The sequence below is a fragment of the Talpa europaea genome (assembly GCF_964194135.1).
Source record: "Talpa europaea genome assembly, chromosome: 13".
Classification (NCBI taxonomy): domain Eukaryota; kingdom Metazoa; phylum Chordata; class Mammalia; order Eulipotyphla; family Talpidae; genus Talpa; species Talpa europaea.
In genome coordinates, this window is record NC_140080.1 from 30,216,051 (window position 1) to 30,234,600 (window position 18,550).

Sequence of the window (18,550 nt, forward strand, 5' to 3'; positions counted from 1 at the left end):
CCTCACTCCTTAAGTGCCTCCCAGGGGGGCCGCACTGGGCGTGGGGCTGGAGGTTGGCGGCCTGCTCTGGAGAGCCACCAAGGTCACGTTTCCATCCTCTCTGCACCCATACCGCTCATCAGCCTGGGGTTCCGGGGGATGCTCTCCCCCCTCCCTGCTGCTCCAGAAGGCGAGTAGGCTGGGACTGCCTCTGTCCAAGATCCCCAAATAGTGCCCTTTCTTGGAACCTGCTTCTCTGGCCCCAGAGGGCCCTGGCTCCGAGCCGCTTTCTGATTCAGAGGCAGGAAAAGTCCTTCCCTGGCCCCACCAGGGCCCTTTGGAAAGAAAAGGCGATGACAAACCAGCTGGGCCCCTTTAAGGAGTCCCCGCCTGGGAGGGACAGGATGGAAATAGCACAGGGCAGGCAGGAGGGGGAGGCTGAGCCCTGGAGGCAGCAGCCTGTTTATTACTGAGCGAATTACCTGCTCTGCCGAGTGCACCTCCACAGCGCATTTCCTCCCTAATTCGGATCGGAAGCAGCTCCAGTTTGTCACAAAGAGTAGAGACGGGACATCATAAAAAGTGGAGCGCAAGTAAGAGCGCCAGCCCTGCGGCTTTCCCGCCGGAAGGGCACCCCAGCCCTCAAGCGCCCCTGCTTCCCCGGCTCGGGGGTGGGAGCTGTCCTCCCTGCCACCTCCACCGGAGAACCTGCCGTGTGCGAGCTGCGGGGTCACGCACCCGATGGTTTAATGCCAGGGCACCTCGAAATCTTGCTGTCCCCCATCAGGCAGCTTGCCCCCCGTTTGGACTCTGTTCCCTGACTCGAAATGAGTCCTGAGACCCCAGGATAGGACTGGGGAGGACTCCTGTGCTGGGTCCCGTGTGCCGCAGCACAAGAAATCACATCTCCTCACGGCGATGACACAGGAGGCAAAATCCAGTCTCGGCCAATCCTGGAGAATGTTCTTCCCCGCGGCCTTCTTGGCGTTTCTGTTATCCTGGGTTTCCTGTAGTGACGTTGCTGTTTAATGATGGAGCCGCAGCATCACACAGCAGGGGTTCAGCTCGTCACCCCCTCCTCTTTACTTGGCGCCGCCAGTGCTCTATCACCATCTTCTCTGTGCCCAAGTCTTACACATCCTCCCGATACGGGGTCGGTCCCACTTCCTCAGGGGCGGCCAGCGCTAGCTGGGGCACTGGCCCCTGGGTCCCCAGCACCATTCCCAACACCCACCTGTCGGGCGGCCTGGTGTCCAGGCCATCGGGCAAGAGGACTTCGGTGACAGTAGTGTTCCAATACGGGCAGCCCTCAGAGTCACTCCCAGGCATCTTCACGCACGGGTTCCTCAGCACCCACCCTCAGTCTGTAGATGACGTTGTCTCTAAGTGTTCCAGGGGATTCTGGGGCTGGAGTCCCAGGACCTCCTCCTCCCCAGGCCGCCTCCATGGGAGGGTGCTCCTGCTGCCCAACCTCCGGGTGCCCCTCCCAGCCCTGTTCACGGACTCTGCTCTGCTCTGCTCGTAGGTTCAGGGACCCCAGTGTTTGAACTTCCAGTATACTGGGGCCTACTCAGCGCTCTGTGGGACCCTGCACTCCTCAGACTCTTTCTATGTAAATGGCTAATGAGCCCTGCCCTGCCCACATCCCGGGTTATTGTTTTAACTACAGGGATTAAGGGATGTGAAAATGCTCCGGAGATCTGTGGGGTTGCAAACCTCAGGCTTGCATCCTTGGGGGATGAGTGCCCTGTGACCTCTGCCTCTGCGCACAGCCTTTTGATTAGATCTCATAGGTGGACTGGGCTGTGCTCAGCCTGGCCTCCCCTCTCTCCAGTGAGCCTGCAGGCTCCTAGGCCCCAGAGTCCATTGCCCCCTGCAGACCCTGGGACAGTGATCTGGGGGGATGGCCACAGTCTGCTGTGCCTGCAAAGGGTACGTTCTGAAGGGGCTTCTTGGATGGCCAGAACCAGACTTGCTCTCTAGGTGAGGCAAAGCTGACTGGTACTAGGGAACCCTGACTTAGGCCTCCTTAGCACCCTGGTTCTTGCACTCCTAGGGCGCTGTTGGCTACGGCACAGCAGGACAACATTCTCTTGGGGTGCATGGGTGAGCTTCCTCTGCTGCAGCGCCGCTGACTATGGTGTGACTTGTCCCTGGATCACCCTTTAGTCCTTTCGGTTCATTAATCTTTTGCTTGGCTGTGTTAGAAGTTCAGAAATAACAGGAATAAAACCAGTGAATCACCGAAGCTGTAATTAGTAAAAGTTTATTGTGCATGCACCAAACAGACAGTTTGCAAACCTGGAACACTCAAAGCAAAACATGGGGTGAGGCTCAGGCCTCTACTGCTACAAAGCAGTTAATCTGGTGAGGAGACAGTGACTGTTCCTTTTCCGTGGCGCTTGGTTAGAATGCTAGCGTTTTCAGGGGTTACTTCATATCAACCTTGGGAAACAGTGTAAGTTTTGCATGTGATTTCCAGAGGCATAAATAGGAAATGACCCAGGGCAAGTGAGTCCTGCAAAGCAAGCTAAATAAAGCTTGATTTGTAAGATTACTGGTTTGTTTACTTCAGGGATTTTCAAGGCTGAGCTGCCCTGTCTTTTTATTCTAACTGGTCACATGTCACCTCAAAACTTAGTGGCTGAAGCTTACTGACCTGACAAATTCAGGTGTGCGTCCGATGCTCAGTTAAAGTGGAAAACATGAAGCGACGGTGTTAGGAGCAGAGAAAGTTTATTGCAGGTGGACAAGCGAGGAGGCGGGCTCCTCCATTAAGAAAGAAGATGAGGTTATATAGATCTTGGAGAGTCTGGGTTGGAAACAAAGCAGTGAAGTTTTATTGGCTGAAAAGTGGATTGTGGCAAAGAAATTGGACTTGGCTGGAGTCATTGGCCAGCCCAGGGCACTTCACTCCGGAGGTGTGAGGAGACTCTGGCCAGCCTCCTCCCACAGCCCCCTCCCGCAGCCCCCTCCCGCAGCCCCCTCCCGCAGCCCCCCTCCCGCAGCCCCCTCCTGCAGCCCCCCTCCTGCAGCACCCCTCCTGCAGGCCCCTCCTGTAGACCCCCTCCTGCAGCCCCCTCCTGCAGCCTCTAGCTCTGGCCAATCTTAGAGCTCAGTGGAGGTTGGTTGCTTCCACTTCCGCGTGCCCTGGCAGTGTCGCATGGGGCCCAGACTCCAGTGTCTGTAAATACAAGCCTCAAAGAGAAAAGTAGGGAGAGATTTTTTTTCTATTGTGCTCCTAGGGTCTGAAAGCAATTAAACCATTGCGTCTCAGTTCCAAAGCAAGGGTGCTTTATCATCGCCACAACTCCACGGTGGCGCTTCAGCTGCAGGGAGCTGACTCTTCTGTGGCCGCCTCCGCTGGGGCTCGGGGCTAGCTGAAAAAGGACAAGCGGCCCCTCATCCTCCAGGGCTTCTCTCCCGTGCCCTGGGGCAGGCTTCTCTCCCATGCCCCGCGGCAGGCTTCCCAGACCCCCAGGGGGCGCTGCTTACCAAGCCAGCTGCCAGGTGCTTGCTGACACCCCGCTGGCTCAGGGGGGTGACAGGATGAGGCCCCTGGGAGACATGCTTCACTGTGGCCACTGAGTTTCTCTTCACCACGGCCTCGTTTCCCTTCTTGGGAAGCCCCTGGAACATTGGTAGAGCAGGACGGTGCCAAGCCCAGGGACATGGGGTATTTGCCCCAGAGCAGCTCGTGTCATCCCACTGGCACATGTCGTTCCGTGCTGCTGGCCCTGCCCTCTGGGCTCGGTGGCCTGGCGTGGTGAGGGGGAGCTCCCCAGATGCAGGCCCTCTGCTCCCTGCCAGTGCTGGTGTCTGCCCCTGGGGGCCACAACCTGGCGGCAGGAAGCTTGAAGGGTGGGCAGGCAGGCCCTGCCGCGTTTCTTCTGTGTAGCGTGGCTCACACAGCGGCTGCCTCTGTGCTCGGCCCCGGTCTCTCTCTGGGGGTGGCCCCGGGAGAGGCCTGCGGTGTCTCTGCACACAGCTCCCAGGCCCCACGACGGCGCCACACGCCCTGCCCTCCACCTCCTCCTGCCCTGCACCTCCTCCTGGCTGCCTGCAGTCTCTGCACCAGGTGGGCCCCTGTGGGGTGTGAACGGGGCTCCACCGCCTCCTCCCTGAGCATGCGTGCTGGGTTTTTGGGACATGCGGCTCACAGGCCTTGGGCCTCTCCAGAGCTGCTGGGGTGTCTGGGGGTCTTTGCACACAGGTGTGGGAGTGACACAGCTTTGCTTCCGCGCACACGTGTTCTCGTCTCAGACTCTCCGCTCCTTTTCCCAGAAAGGGTCCCTAGGTTTCACCACCGGCGGCATCTTTCATGGCATATGTATGCAGGGGAGGACAGTCAACAAGGCCGTAAAGAATCAGGAATATAGTATTTCTTCCCTTTGGGAAAAAATTGAAAGTCTGTCTAGAGTGACTGGAATGCTGATCTGCTCCATCCTGCCCTGCCGCGAGCTCGGTGCCCTCCGAGCCTTCCTGGGCCGGCGCCCGGGGACGTGCAGGCTCCAAAGACCCGGCATTCCGCAGACATGTCTGCATGTCTTAGAGGGGAAGTGTGACGAGGAGACGAGGCCGCGGCCAGCAGTATTCTGTTCACGCCTCTGGTGCCAGCCGCCCAGGACCCTGCGGCTTCCCTGTGGTGAAAACAAGTCCAGAAAACCAGCCCGCTCTGCTCTCAGATGGACTGTTCACCTTCCACGGGGCCCAAGAGGCTTCGGGAACCTCTGGTTTCCTTCTGCAGATTGGCAAGGCCCCGGGGCTCCATCTGGCTGGAGCGCCCGTCCTGAGCTTGGTCTGAGCCGAGCTGGACTCCCCAGGGCTCTGTTCTGTGGCTCAGGAAATGCCCCTAGTCACCTCCTCTCCCGGGGGTGCCCTGCCCCCATGCGGGCCCTCACGACCCCCGGCATCATGGTCTGAAGACCCCCTGACTCGGCGGGGTCGCTGCTGGGACTCGGGCTATTCTCCAGGAGGAGCACACTCAGGGGGAGCAGCAGACAGCACCCCAAGACAGCGCCGAGCTGTGTTTGTGTACTATCCTCATCTCCGCCGCCATCTGCACCCGCCGAGTAGAGCCGCAGCTTTCCTCTTCTCAGCGAACCTCCCCAGCTCGAACCTCGTTGTCCCCAAAGTGTCTGCTGGTTATTTTGGCGCATCTGCGGGGTGACCCTCCCCAACAAGGTGCTAGCCCCTCTCCAGGCTGGCTGTCTCCTCCCCACTCTCTGCCAGTCCCGCCCTTTGCCTTCCCACCACTGGCTCCAGGCACAGCTGTTGGCAGATGCCGCGTGGCAGCGCCCTCACAGGAGGCCCAGGGGCCTGAGGATGGAGCCTCCGGGCCGGGAGCCCGGGCAGAGCCGGGGGAAGACCCTCGTCCCAGTGCTGAGGTGCACTTGCCCCCCCAGACCCCAGGGCAGCCTCGTGTCCACCCTCCTGTCCTTTCACTTGTAGCTGGTTTGACCAGCCCCCTCCTCTGTCCGGGGTCTCGCCGAGTCTCAAGAAAAGCATTCTTGGCACTTTCTGCCTTTTTCCGAGACACTCAAGTGAGCCCAGGGAAAGGGAGTTGTAGGTCATCTGTGTTCCTCAGGAGGCTGAGCATGTGAGTGACACCCAGAAACCCCATTCAGGCCTGCCTCCACGGCCAGGGGTTAACTTGGTGGCAAAGCTGCGACAGTCCGAAGCAGCTGCCGCCCGCAGGGAGGGGCCGGGAAGAGGGTGGCAGATGTAGCAGCGCCCCCTCCCCTGCCCACCTCCTCACTCCCTCTCTCTCCTCCTGGCCCTCCACTCCGCCCCCTGCCGCTCTTTCCCGCCTGGGCAGGGCGGGTGCTGCTACAGCAATAGCACTGCCCTGGGTGGGCCTGGGCTCAGCCTCAGAGGCACTGGGTCCTCTGGGGGGTGGCGGGGGTCAGGCACGTCCTGATGCGGGTGGGAGCTGTTTCCTGCAAAGCCAGCAGCAGCCGCCTCCCCTTCGCTGCGCCCCTCCCTCCTCCTCCCCATCTCCCTGTCTCCCCGAGTTAGAAGCCCGGGCCTGCAGGATCTGAGCCGCCTGTGCCAGCCATCTCTCCCCCGAAGCACAGGGGTGGGCCTCTGCTCTGGACTTGTGGGGTCACTGGCACAGCCCCTGGGCCTCTGGCCAGTCCCCCGCGGGATGCACCGTTCTTGTCACGACCCCCTGTTTGACCTCGACCCCCTGTTTGACCTCCTTGTCTCTGGCGTGGCCTCCGTGAGGGCTGATCTGCCAGGCTCATCCGAGGACACCGCGCTGCCTCTCCTCTCCGTCAGGGAAGGAGCTGCAGCTTTGGAATCCTCCTGACGCCCACAGGGCGGTTTCCTGGCCGGGCTGTGGGCTCCTAACCACGGCCTCCATCTCCGTGGGCGTCCGGTGCTCTTCCCCACAGGAAGCCGGTCTCTCTGGCTGGTTTTCTCCAGCTGGTTTTCTCCTGACCGCGCTGCCCTCCTTGCCCCCCCCCCCTCCAGTCTGAGGGAAGCTCTGCTGGCTGGGGAAGAGCCTTCAGCCGCCGTCTCTCACATCTTATACTTCTAGCCTCTAGCCTCCTCTTTTAAAGATCGAGGTCTTGGGAAACCCAAGCCCGGACACCCGTCTTTCCTGTCCACCCCATGTCTTTGCCGTTTTTTTCGAGAAGCCGAGGGTGTAGGACATCTCAGCCGCGAGGGGGAAGCCAGGGGAAATCAGGGCCAGGAGTGGGAGGGATTTCTCCAGAAGGAACCAGCCCAGGTGCCTCCCCCCAAGGACTGGAATGAGCGGGTGGCCCAGAAGCTCCTGTGCCTGAGCCTGCCTGGCTCCCAAGCCCTGGGTGGTTTACACCCAGTCTCCTGGAGGCCCTGCCCTCTAGTGCGCGCCCTTGCAGGGGTGCGGGGAAGAGACGGGATAAACATAGAAGGGGCGTGCCTCCCTGCCCCAGGAGCAACATGGATTCCCACCAGCCTCAAGCTCTGCGCCTCACAGACCGGTAATGAGCACTCTGAGGAGCGACAGGCGAGCAGGCCGCTTATTTTTAACTAGACAGCAGACAGCAGACAGCTGGAGGCAGCTCATCAGGGCACCCCGGGGTCCCAGGACAGCCTGCAGGAGTTGTCACAGAGTCTGACCCCAGTTCGGGCATCTCCCCAGTTTGGGCTGCCTCACACTTGGCTGGGGGGAGAGACTGTGATGGGCAGAGGGGGCATGCTGGGCTTTCTCAGGTGTGTGAGCGCGCATCCTGCAGGGGCAACTTTGGGACTAATTGGGGGTTTGGCCCAGGAAGTGTCATTAGGACTTGTCGAGTCATATCAGGAGCCACAGAAGGTGTCAAGTCGCTGGAGAGCTCGCTGTGTAACCACTGGTTGCCCAGAGACCTGGAAAGGCTGCCACTCCCCCGGCCCAGACACAGCCTCTAGAAGGAGGCCAGCTTAACGGCCATGCTGGCACATGACGCACCTTGCCTGTGGTGCTGGGACGCACCTTGCGGCTGTGGCTGGGCTGAGGTGTGGCAGGCTGACGGCCATCGCCAGGCAGATGCACCAGAATGCCAGAGCCCACTGGTGGGCGCTGAAGGGATTTTAGATAACCGGGGCCAACAGTGAATCCCTGAGCGGCCACCATCGGGCCTCCTTCAGGGGGACAGACAGACCCAGAGCCCCTGGGGCTTCCCATGAGCCCTGGAGGCTGACCTGAAGGCGGCCTTTAAAATCACAGCTGGGGGCCTCCCCGGTGGCACAGTGGTTGAGCGCTGGGTTGCGAAGCTGCCCGCAGCCTCTGCAGCGCCGGTACGATCCTTGGCCACAGGAGGAGGGTCCCACATGGCGCGACAGACCTCTCCTGCCGCCCGCTGCTCCCTCAGCAGTGTATTTCGTCAGTCTGCCTGTTTTGTTCCCTGCTCTGGCTCTCGTGAATTCTCTCACCCTCCCGCGCTTCTGACTGTACCCAGTGCTTGTATAAATAAATCTTTAAAAAAAATAAATAAATAAAATCACAGCTGGAATCCTGACAAGTGTGTTGCAGGGGGTGCCAGGGGCCTTGGGAAGTGTCCAAGCCTAGGGGAGCCGCTAGACTTGGACTTTTCAGGGAGTCTTGAGCTCTTTCTCCTCCCAGGTCTGTCCTTGGGCCGCTCCCAGACTCTGTGGCTCACTCACTTATTTTATTCTCTAAGAGCTGATCCCCTGCCTGGCTAATTGGAGCTGAGAGGGGATAGCAAGGGCTTGTCGGTGCCTGGAAAATCACCACGCTCTTGTGCTGGCTCCGGGCTGAGGAGCTGCCAGCCTCAGTTCCAAGGCCTCTCTGGGAGCTTTCCACGAAAGAGGGGCCCCTCCCCCCCTCGCCATGAACGCTTCCTGGCTGCCTTTACTTCCCAGATGCCTCTTCCTGCCAAGCTCAGTGGGACCTGTTTTGTTGTATCTCCCGAAGGGGCAAATTTCAGACTTGGGTCTGACAGCAGGAGGGTGGCCTGCAATTTGAAATGCGGTCAGTAGCTGCTTCTGGTGCAGGCAGATAGGGAAACGGAATAATACGTCTTAGAGGGCTTTATTAGTGATCTGACGCGGAGGGCTGAGGGGCCTGACGGGTCTTGCGGGAGTGTTGGCACTTTGTCCCTTGGGTACATGAATTGCTCTTCCCAAGAAGCACATCAGCTTCCCGTTCGCAAGGGCCCACGGATGCCCAGCCCCACTCCCGCCAAGGGCCGGTGACTCCCTGCTGAGTAAATCCATGTGTCACGTGAGGCTGAGGGGCCATGGAGCGTGTTTGAGAGCAGCTGCAAGTATTCGCTCTAGAGCAACATGTCACAGACTCAAGGGTGCAATCTGATGAGAGCTTCGGGGTTTGCTTGAGGGTTTGCTGGTTCTTTGAAAGCCAACCATGCCGTCTCACACAGGCCCCAGGTGAAGCTTCCAGACCAGGTGTGCCTCTGTCAAGCTCCCTGCACGTGCAGCTGCCCAGGGTCCCCTGTCCCTGTCCTGTTTGTGCACTGGCGGGTGGTACTGGGAAGGCCCAGGCGGAGCTGCTCTCAGGACGTCTCAGCCGCCATCTTGGCACCAGGGGCTGCACAAGTGTGTATTTTATTTCCTGAAATCGGGAAGGTTTGGCAAAATTGGGCCTGTATTCCTCAAGGGGCCCACCGCTGGAGTGCGCGTGGGTGGACACTTTGGGTGGGGTCACTGCTGTCCAGTCTTTCAGCCCCCCCATGCTGGGGCCAACTTTGGTCCTGTTTATCATCCCCTTAGATCTGCTCTTTTCTTAGAACAGTTAAGTAAACAGACTTTGTCCCTGAGAACAAGCTGGATGTACGGCATGTAGGTCCCCTCACATACACACACACTCATCGTGCACACGCGCGCTCTCACGCACACACAGCCCTTGTGGGTGTCTGTGGGTGTCTGGGGTTGTGACAGATCCCGCCCTGCCCCACAGGGCGGCTGTGAGGGTTCAGTGGCTGCACCGTGCAGACCCCTCAGGGCAGGTCCTGGTACTCAGCGCAGCTGGCTAGCATCTGTGTGGCGCTGCTGGGCTCTTCTGGAATCCAAGGGCAGCGCCCTCCCACCCCAGCCCCCACAATGGGCGTTACTCAGGACTGGGGCGCCCTCTGGTGGTCGTGCTCTGCACCTACACCTGGGCCCTTCTGGAGCGATTTGAGGCTCCCTCTCAACTGCGCCTTCTCCGTTGCACAGAAACACGCCCCAGTTCCCCCCGCCCCCCTCCCATATCTCTTGTCTCCTTCCTGACCTCAGTGCCCTGAGGTTGAGGTCTGGGCCTCGGGGAGGGGTCTAGGGCGGGGCAGGGGTGGGGGAGCCAGGACTGCCTCTGCCAGTGCATCCACAGACGCTCCCCAGGCTATTACGAGGTAATTTTATTTCTTTCCATTTTAGGTAAAAATAGTAAATACAAGATAATCTTAATAAAGGTAAAAATACATCATTTGGATTTTGTTCTCTAAACAGTGCTACCTACAGTACAATTTTTGATTTAAGATTTTTTAAACTTTTTTTTTTTATAAACAAATAGAACTATTTGCTATTAGGCTATCTGTGTTCTCATCTGGCACTTAAGAATAGATCACAGGTCACCTTCCGGTTCTGTTTGGATGTGTGGGTGGCAGGAGGGCGGATGGGGTGAGGCGGTTGGTCCTCCCTGGCCGCGCAGTGGGCGGCCTTCCCGGCGCTGCCACGGACACGCGTGGCTGTGGCCGGACGACAGGTGTCCCGTGTGCCGGGGGCGCTTCCTCCCGCCTCCTCTGCTCACGTCTCTTCCTCCTCAGCCTAGAGTCACAGCAACTCTGGGTCTAGGCAGGCCACCGGCCCGCGGGGGTCCGCAGCTGCCCAGGGCCGCGCCAGAGGGACCCTGCAGTGTCCCAGAGAAGGGCCCCCATGTGGCCGCCGGGGCTGCCGGCAGGGGCACCCACCCTGGCCTGGGGATGCTGGTAGAAGTCACAGATGCTGAGGTGGCCGCTAGATGTCTTTGCCTTTGTTCACCCGCAGGTGGTCTCTGTTCAAGTTCTTTCCAAATTTCTCGCTGAGCTGTTGGATCAGGTCTGCCAGCTCCCCGGTCGCTTGCGATTTCTCTTCAAGAAGCTCGTAGCGCAGGCTGGAGATATCTTGCTTGATTTCCTTCAGTTCACCTGTGAGGACAGATGAGGTGGTGGTGGTTACGAGGAGGTGGAGCAGCTCACCCAGCTGCAGTTGGGTAAGTGCCTCTTCCTGGCCTGGCCCCGGGGCAGAGCTCTGAGTCGACCTAGGCATCCTTACCTGCCTCCGCTCCCGGCCACTGAAGGACACGTTCAGCCACTGAAACCCCTTCTCCTCCCACCCCCGGACAGCCCCTGCCTCTCATTCCCGGATAGCCTCTTCCCGGTCCCGGACAACCTCTCTGGTAGTGGTTTGAGGTGGCGAGAGGAAGCAAGGTCAGGGCGGTATTGTGTCTGGCCCTATTGCATACCACGAGTGTTACATGCTGGTCGTGGAGCTGTGAAAGGCAGACTTCCAGAGGCAGCAGCACCCCCACTGACTGGGACAGTGACTCTTGATGCCCACGCTTTGTCCTTTTTGTGCTGTTGGTTGAGGGGAGAACGTCCAAGCATGTGAAGGGAACAGCTCAGCACATGGCTGTGGCCTCGGACCAGGAGAACGGTCGACCCAGACCACAGGCAACGCACTGCTCCAGGGTCTCCCCCTCCTCCTGGGTAGCAAGGGACCCCCAACTGAGACTTGCATGGTTTATGCCCTCAGAGACCCGCATGGTTAGAAATCCACATGGGCTATGGGAACCTTTCTAACCATGAAGGGGAGCCAAAAGTTTCTTTCCTGATAGTTGGGGTATCAGACTCGATTCAAGAGGGACCCCACAACCTGGGGACACACACATATCCATTGTCACACACAGAAAATATGTGACAATGTCACACACAGATCTTAAAAGTACAGTTTGGTCAGTTTTGTCAAATGCATACACTCCTTATTTTCTTTTCATGGGGTGCAACAGGTGACCCCAGTTTCATAGTGTAATGCTAGTGGCATGAAATCTAGGTCACCCCACTGTTGTTCATCGGGCACACTCTGGGTTGCCTGTGGTTTTCTGTGGGAGACCCAGAAGGAGGGTGGGTGGGTGCTCAGCCCCTAGACAGCATCAGCCCTGGGCCAGTCGGTCATGGTCAAGCTCCAGGCTGACGCCCCAAGATGAAGCGGCGTCACTGTGACACCTGGCTCTCTGGGCTGCCCCTGTGGCCCAAGGGAGGGGAGACTTGGTACCTTCATTTATGGGAGAGGGTGATTCTAGGTAGCAAGTACTTGTCCTAGATGTTTCAAAAAGATTAATTACCTGGTATAAGGTAATTTACTATTCACTTAAAAGTAATAGCTTAAAATAGACTGAGAACAACCCGCACTGTGGAAATCATGTCGTTGGCCACCTACGGTGTGCAGGGGATGACCTGTGCTCTTATCAAAATGCCCACTCCGGGCCCCTCCCCAGCAACGCTGAGATGCTAAATCTTTAGGCCTGGGTGGGGTGTGGGACCTGCATTTTAAACAAGAGATGTGGAGGGCGTGTGCTTTGAGAAACCCCGCTGGTTGTCAGATTCTGAGAGCCTGGAACTGAGACGGATGGGGCCAGCAGGAACGGAGAGGTACCCTCTCTCTCTCTGCTTGGGAGTGAGGAATTCCGGACCCTCCTGCACTCAAGAAACGTGAAGCCAACCCAGGCCGCCCTCACAGTGGTGGACAGACGACTGAGTGCCACCCCCAGGACGTCCAGGTCGTCATGTCTGGAGACTGTGACTATGCTAATGTTACTTGGCCGTAGGGAATCACCTTCACAGAGGGAATTAAGGTTGCTAATCAGTGGCCCTTAAGTAGGGAGATTATTCTGGACTGTCCAATCTACTCAGGATTCCTTCAGAGTTTAAGAGGAATGCAGAAGAGTGGATCAGTGTGATGACAGCAGGGAGATGGCAGGGTGAGAGGGCCTTGCTGACCTGTGGCTGAGATGCAGGGGCTTCATGCAGGCCCGAGGGCAGCCTGGAGGGCAGAGCTAAGGCAGCCCCAGCTGACAGCCAGCAGGGGGCAGACAACCACACGGGGAGGTGTTCTGCCAGCGCACCCAGGGAGCCAGCAAACCGAGCCTGCCAGGGCCGCCAACAGAACCAGCCCTGCTGGCAACACCTTGATTCAGCCTGGTGGGACCATGTGCAACTTCCGACTACGGATCGGGAGATAATTGCCGTTGTCCAGCATCAGGGCATCAGGAAACCAATCCAATCTCTTACCTTCGTTGACTTCGTCATTCTCTCTGTCCACCTGGGCCTTCAGGACGTATCTCTTTATGAGCCGCTTCATGATTTTCTGAAATGTGAACATAAGGAAGGGCTGAGCCCAGAGGCCCCTGGCACGGAGCACGCAGGCCTCCACTCTGCTGCAGAGCACCTGACCGGGCCTCCCTCTAGAGGTTGTGCTGCCTGCTGGGAACCTGGGCCAGTCTGTTTCAGTTGTCTCCTCATGATTCAATGGCCCCTGACCGCAGGAGGGGAGAACTGGACACGCTGAATGCCAAGGAGAGAGAGAATCGTGTCAGACCCGCCAGCGCTGCTCCAGGGCCCTGGGCCAGTCTCCACCCTGACCTTCACAGTGACCCTCGTCTGCTCTGTTCTCATCTTGGGGCTTCAGCTCTTGAGATGCTTTTCTCTATTCCAACAATTGATGTGATCAGGAGGGAAATCTGAGGTCCTAGCAGGCCAGCCCCGGGGGGAGTGGTTTCCCTCTGAGGTGCAGTGCGTGAGAGCAGCTTCGCTTAGTGTAGGCTTGGAGGACGCTGTACCTTGGAAAATTCCTTCCAGACACAGATGCAGCCGGGTCTTGGAAGCTTTTGCCAAGACACCACTGAACCACTCAGAAATCCCCCGCACCCGACACTGCCCACCAGTCCTGCTGGAGGGGGAGGGTTTGGCCTGCAGGTTGCATCTATCACGCAGAGACTGGGCTCTCTGAGCATGAGTAAACACTTGGAGACACCCAGAATAGAGAGTGTAAGAAAGACTGCAGGAGGTGAACTTTGGATTTTGCCAGCTAGTTGTCCCAGGGTTCCTGCGAAATCACAAGATTTAAATATATTTTGCTCGCTGCGACTTCTGGATCTTGCCAGAACCAAACAGCTGGGCCAAGAGGAAGGGATCCCTGCTCTTTGGTCATCCCTGCCTGTGACCCGGCCCACGGCCAGGACCAGGGCAAGGCAGCATTTTCCTGATAGGAGGGACCTGTATTCTGCCCCTAGATTTGCCTTGTGATGTTGAACTTGTTGCTCAGTCTCTGAGTCCATGGACTCAGAAATGCTTCTGGCAAGGGAAAGAGGAGCTGCCTTCCTGCCCTGAGGTTGCAGGACTACAATGGAAGGAGCAAAGTGCTGGAGCTCAGAGCAACCCCTGCAGGCCAATGCTGTCTTCCTCGGCCCTCAGGCTGGAGGTCCTCTTGCCTCTGTAATTCAAGCTGTGACCTGATTTCAGGCTGAATAGCTAATTAGCAAGTTGCCTTCAGGTAGCAGCCTTTTCTCAGAGAGACCTGGTCTTCTCCGAGTAGTGGTTAGACTGCGGTGCTAGATTTCTTGCAGACAACCTCCTAGTCCGTATAGCAGGATGCCTCAGTTAAAAAAATAGAGGTCTTCTTTGATTTCCAGGGGGGTTGCACCCCGGTAAGCCCATCATAAATGGAAAATGCACTTAATGCACCCAGCCCACTGACCGTCATAGCGTCCCCTGGTCTACTTGGAACGAGCTCAGAGGCTCACATCAGCCTGCATGTGGGTAAAATCATCCAAGACAAGCTACTTTACAATCAAGTGTTGATTTCTCTTGTAATCGATCGACTCCTGTGCTGGAGCTGAACACACCTCATGAAATTATCCTGGCAAAGAACTTAGGGTAGCAATGATCGTGACATTAGATCTGCGTCCAGAGAAGAAGGCGCCTGGCTCCCCCGCCCACACTTTGAGGGCCACGCGCCTCTGCTGTTGCCGGGTGGGGAGAGGGCCTCGGGAGAGACAGCCTCTTCCAGCAGCCTGCGCAGCACAAGACATAGCCCAGGAAGGAAACACACGCCGGATGTTGAAGATGCCAAACCAAGTAGGATCTGGGGAGGAAGCAACGTTGCTACTTGGGACACAGTGGACGGGAGGCTTCCCGAGACTTTTGTTGGTTCCACTGGGCTTATCAAACATTAGAAAAGGAGAAATCAGGGCTGGCAAGTTGTGCTGTTTGCTGTGATCTCTACAGGAAAGGCCTTCTAGAAGGCATGAGGAGATTCTCCCCTGGGCTTGGGGTAGGAGATTGCATCTAAAGACTATGTGAAGGATGGATGGTGCCAGGATTCTGTGGTTCAATTGAGAGCCCTCTGCTCATGAAGGGCTAAAACTCTTGGAGCCCGAGTCTGTGGGGTCTCCACGAACCCCAGCAAGCTGACGGGTTTAGTACAGACACGGGGCAGCACTGCGGGGAGCCCGCTCTGGCCCTCTCTGCATTCCCAGGGGTCTACTCCACTGATGGGTGTCATGTCCACAGAAGCCACTTGGAAAAATAAAACATCACGAAAGCAGTATTCTGTGAAAAACACCAATTTTGACCCCCGGAAGCCAAAGTAAAGTGAAGCACAGAAAACCTCTGGTCTGAAGGAACTTCCTATCCCTCATAACAGGGGGACCCCAAAGTTGAAGAATCAACACACATAACATGAACACCTAACACGTGAAGTCTAGGCAATCGAGAGGGTCTGCTGAAGAGACGCCAGGCGACAGGCTCCGAGACTACCTGGGTGTCGAGTCTGTCACGCTGGCAACGTGACAGGGCTGCTCAGGGCGGGTGCCGGGCACCGGGCGCAGCCGGGAGAACAAGAAGAGGAAGGGCGCTCGCGTCTCTGACCGTTTGGAAGTTGCTTTGAGAGGAAAGCAAGATGGGAGGCCACCAGCGGGCCCAAGAAGGCCGCAGGGGAGCCACTGTCAGAGCCTTCCTTCTGCTTGCTGCCTGCAGCCTGGTGACGGCACCAGCGCCTTTTCCCTCCGCTGTGTTAAAAAGAAAAAAAACAGCCCCCACGTGGAGTCCCTCATACCAGGCCCCCACTCTGACTTATCTTTCCTTCTGCTGATAACATTGCCCACCTCTTTCTGTCTAGAAGTCTCCCCAGGTGGGCAAGCCTGGCGGTATTAGGCGGGATGCTGCCCGGTTCAGGAGTCACTTAATAAAGCCAAGTAGGTCGTTAAGTCTCTGGATTTTTAAAGGGCTCAAATGGCTGCCAGGGACCGTGGGCACACGCAGGGCAGGCTCGGGGAGGCCCTGCAGCGCCAGGAAGACTCGCCGGGCCTTTCCCAGGCACATAGGTCTCCATGTGACCCGCAGCGCTGGCCTCAGTTCTCTCACTCGTTAAAGGGGGTGAAGGACGCCACCTGTCACAGCAATTTGGTAAAAACAAACAAACAAACAAACAAACAAACAAAACACCTGGATGAACTCCCGGCTGTCCTTTCCTGTCATTTTAAGGTATAGCCCTGTGGCACGCAGAGCCCCTCGCTGGGCTGAGCAGGTGCAGCGGAGCCCTGGGCAGACAGCAGCGGCTCTCCGCTCCGGTGTGCTGTCCCTGGGGTCCTGTCCCTCTGATGCCGACTGGCCCCATCTGCCTTTTTGCTTTCCTGTGACAACTATTGGGATAAGCAGCCCCAGGCTGCTCTTGGCACATTCACAGCACACAAGGTGAGCTGCTCCCAAGGTCACCATGAGCCTGCAGCAGCGAACCAAATGATGTCTAATCAAAGGGGGAAGCTGGGGCGAGTGAAGGCAGGGGCTCAGGGGCTCAGCCAGAGAGGGCGGGAGACAGAAATGTGATCGTGCAGAGAATGCTTTTGAAAAGTGTCTCCTAAAAGATTCATTCTGGGCACAGGGCACTCAGCACACAATCAGCCTTCCTCTTCTCGCCACTGATTCTGCTCAAAGCCTGGGAGAGACGTGGCCTTACCCATGACACAGATACTCTGTCCCTCTCTCAGAGAAGCTGAGAAATCAAAATCCTTCCCTTGACCAAAGGATTTGTTCTGCAAAATGACTCAAAGCAGATCAAATGGGCAGCCCCAATTTTGTGCCTGATTAAATACAAGATTTGCCCATTGCCAATTCTGAACCTGTGTCATCTGATAAAACTCATATTTTGAGCGGTGAGCTGTTTCTTAATTGCACACTTAAATCCGCCTAGATGCACTGCTGGCTTCTGAAGAATGGATGGAGATTCATTAGGGACCTGTGTCTGGAAGATGCTAAGTCTGTCATTGCTCCCTCTGGGAGGGCGGCAGGAGGCACAGATCACCTTGCCCAGAAGGGACCTCAAGACTGCGTCAAATTTACATCTGATGAGAAGTGGTTGGCACGGATAAGACTGGTCATCCAGGAGTGGGCAGGAGGAGAGTGGCCTGAACTGTTTCTTTTTTGTTTTGTTTTGAGATTTATTTATTTATACATGCAAGAGCTGGAGTACAGGCCAGAGGTGCAGGAGGGTGAGAGGATTCACCAGAGACAGAATGGGGAGCAGAACAAGCAGACTGACGAAATACACTGCTAAGGGGAGCAGCGGGCGAGACAGGAGAGGTCTGCCGCACCATGTGGGTTTCTCTCTGTCCGGCTGGGGACTCGAACTCGTGCTGCAGTGACTGGTGAGAACTTGATAGCACTGTCTTTAATCCCTGCACCCCTAGTGAGGCCCTGGCCTGACCTGTTATAATCAATATCCTGTGGTTACCACTGAACACGGCTTCATGGGCTCATTCCAACTGATACGAAAGGTTTGGCATTAATTTTCAACAGCAAGGCAGGGACTACAACCTTAGAAGCTCTCCTAGTTTTTATAATAAACTTTGTGGCTGGCAGTCGAGGGCCAAGGCTCTCACTGAAGACACCAGTATCCACTGATTTCTTAGGAGCCGCAACGGCAGGCACCTGCCTCCCCCCCCCATACCCGTGGGTCTGCCTTGGTCGCTGGCTCTGTGCTTATACCATAGAGCAAATGCGTCTGCGTCCTCCCTCATCCCACCTTACCCCACCCCGGCGCCAGCCCTTACACTCCTGGGTGACACTGGTCTCTCTGCACCCACTTTCGACCCCAGCACTTTCCTGTCATTGTACTTACGGAGGCTTCTTAAGTCATGCATAAAATTTTAAGATCTTCTCCCTCCCCAAAGGTAAACTCTTCCCACCGCCCTCTGAGATAATGTAGAACATAGTCCACCTCCCGATCGTGGTCTGCACTCCCCCCCCCCCCCCCCCCCCCCCGTTCTCTTCTGACCTCATCACTCTCCCCTCCCGCTGCTGACAGGGGCTTGGGGAGCTCAGACCTGTCAAGCTTCTCCACTTCAGTTTTTGCTGGTACTTTTTCTCTGCCCGGAAGACCCTACCTGGCTGCCTTCTCCTCCTCCGAGAGGCCTGAGCTAGCTGTCCTCTCCTGGGAGACGCCTCCTCCGAGGGCTAGTTCTCAGCTGAGCCTCCCTGTTTTTCTCCACTTTTGCACTCTTTCTTCTTGGCACCTTGATCAATTGGAAGTTACAGATTCACGTGTGTGTATATTCGCTCACTGTCTCTGTCCCTGTTGCAGGCACTCAATAAATATGTATGGAAGGAAGGAGCGATGGAGGGAGGCCGTGTTCCTGGGGGATGCAGCAGCCTTAATGGGACTTAATCTGTGTCCGAATGGCGCCGATGCTGCCCCTGCTGGGACAGGATGCTTACCTGGTACCTGGTGGGCTTACTGAAAGTGTTATTTGCTGTCAGGTTTTCAGAATTCCTCATGCCAGCCTGGTAGCGAGTCTTCTGGAAAAAAAAAATGCATGCATGCATAATACATGGTACATTATACCGTCACGTGAGCTCGGTATACATGTGTAAACATGTCACGCATGCAGCACCCACACATGAGCTGTCCCTAAAGAGAGGGCCCTCGCACGTGCTTGCTGGTGCTCAGGTACCTAAAATGCTGTTCTCGGGGACCTTCCGGAGGACGTGGAGGCTTACGCAGTATTGTGTGTTCAGCCTTGTTTGGGAAGCATTGAGTTGAAGTAACACTGCAT

General features: G+C 57.0%; 1 protein-coding gene across 1 annotated transcript in view; it reads right to left on the bottom strand.

Annotated features, from left to right (window-relative positions):
• Positions 1 to 10,419: 10,419 nt before the first annotated feature.
• Positions 10,420 to 18,550, bottom strand: part of TRPC7 (transient receptor potential cation channel subfamily C member 7) — a gene marked incomplete at both ends in the record, with an annotated part of 151,748 nt that continues 143,617 nt past the window's right edge. Inside the window, 3 exons of the mRNA XM_084252620.1 lie at positions 10,420 to 10,589; positions 12,732 to 12,807; positions 18,213 to 18,293. Of these exons, the coding sequence (XP_084108746.1) occupies positions 10,420 to 10,589; positions 12,732 to 12,807; positions 18,213 to 18,293 (327 nt within the window). The remainder of the gene's footprint in view (positions 10,590 to 12,731; positions 12,808 to 18,212; positions 18,294 to 18,550) is intronic.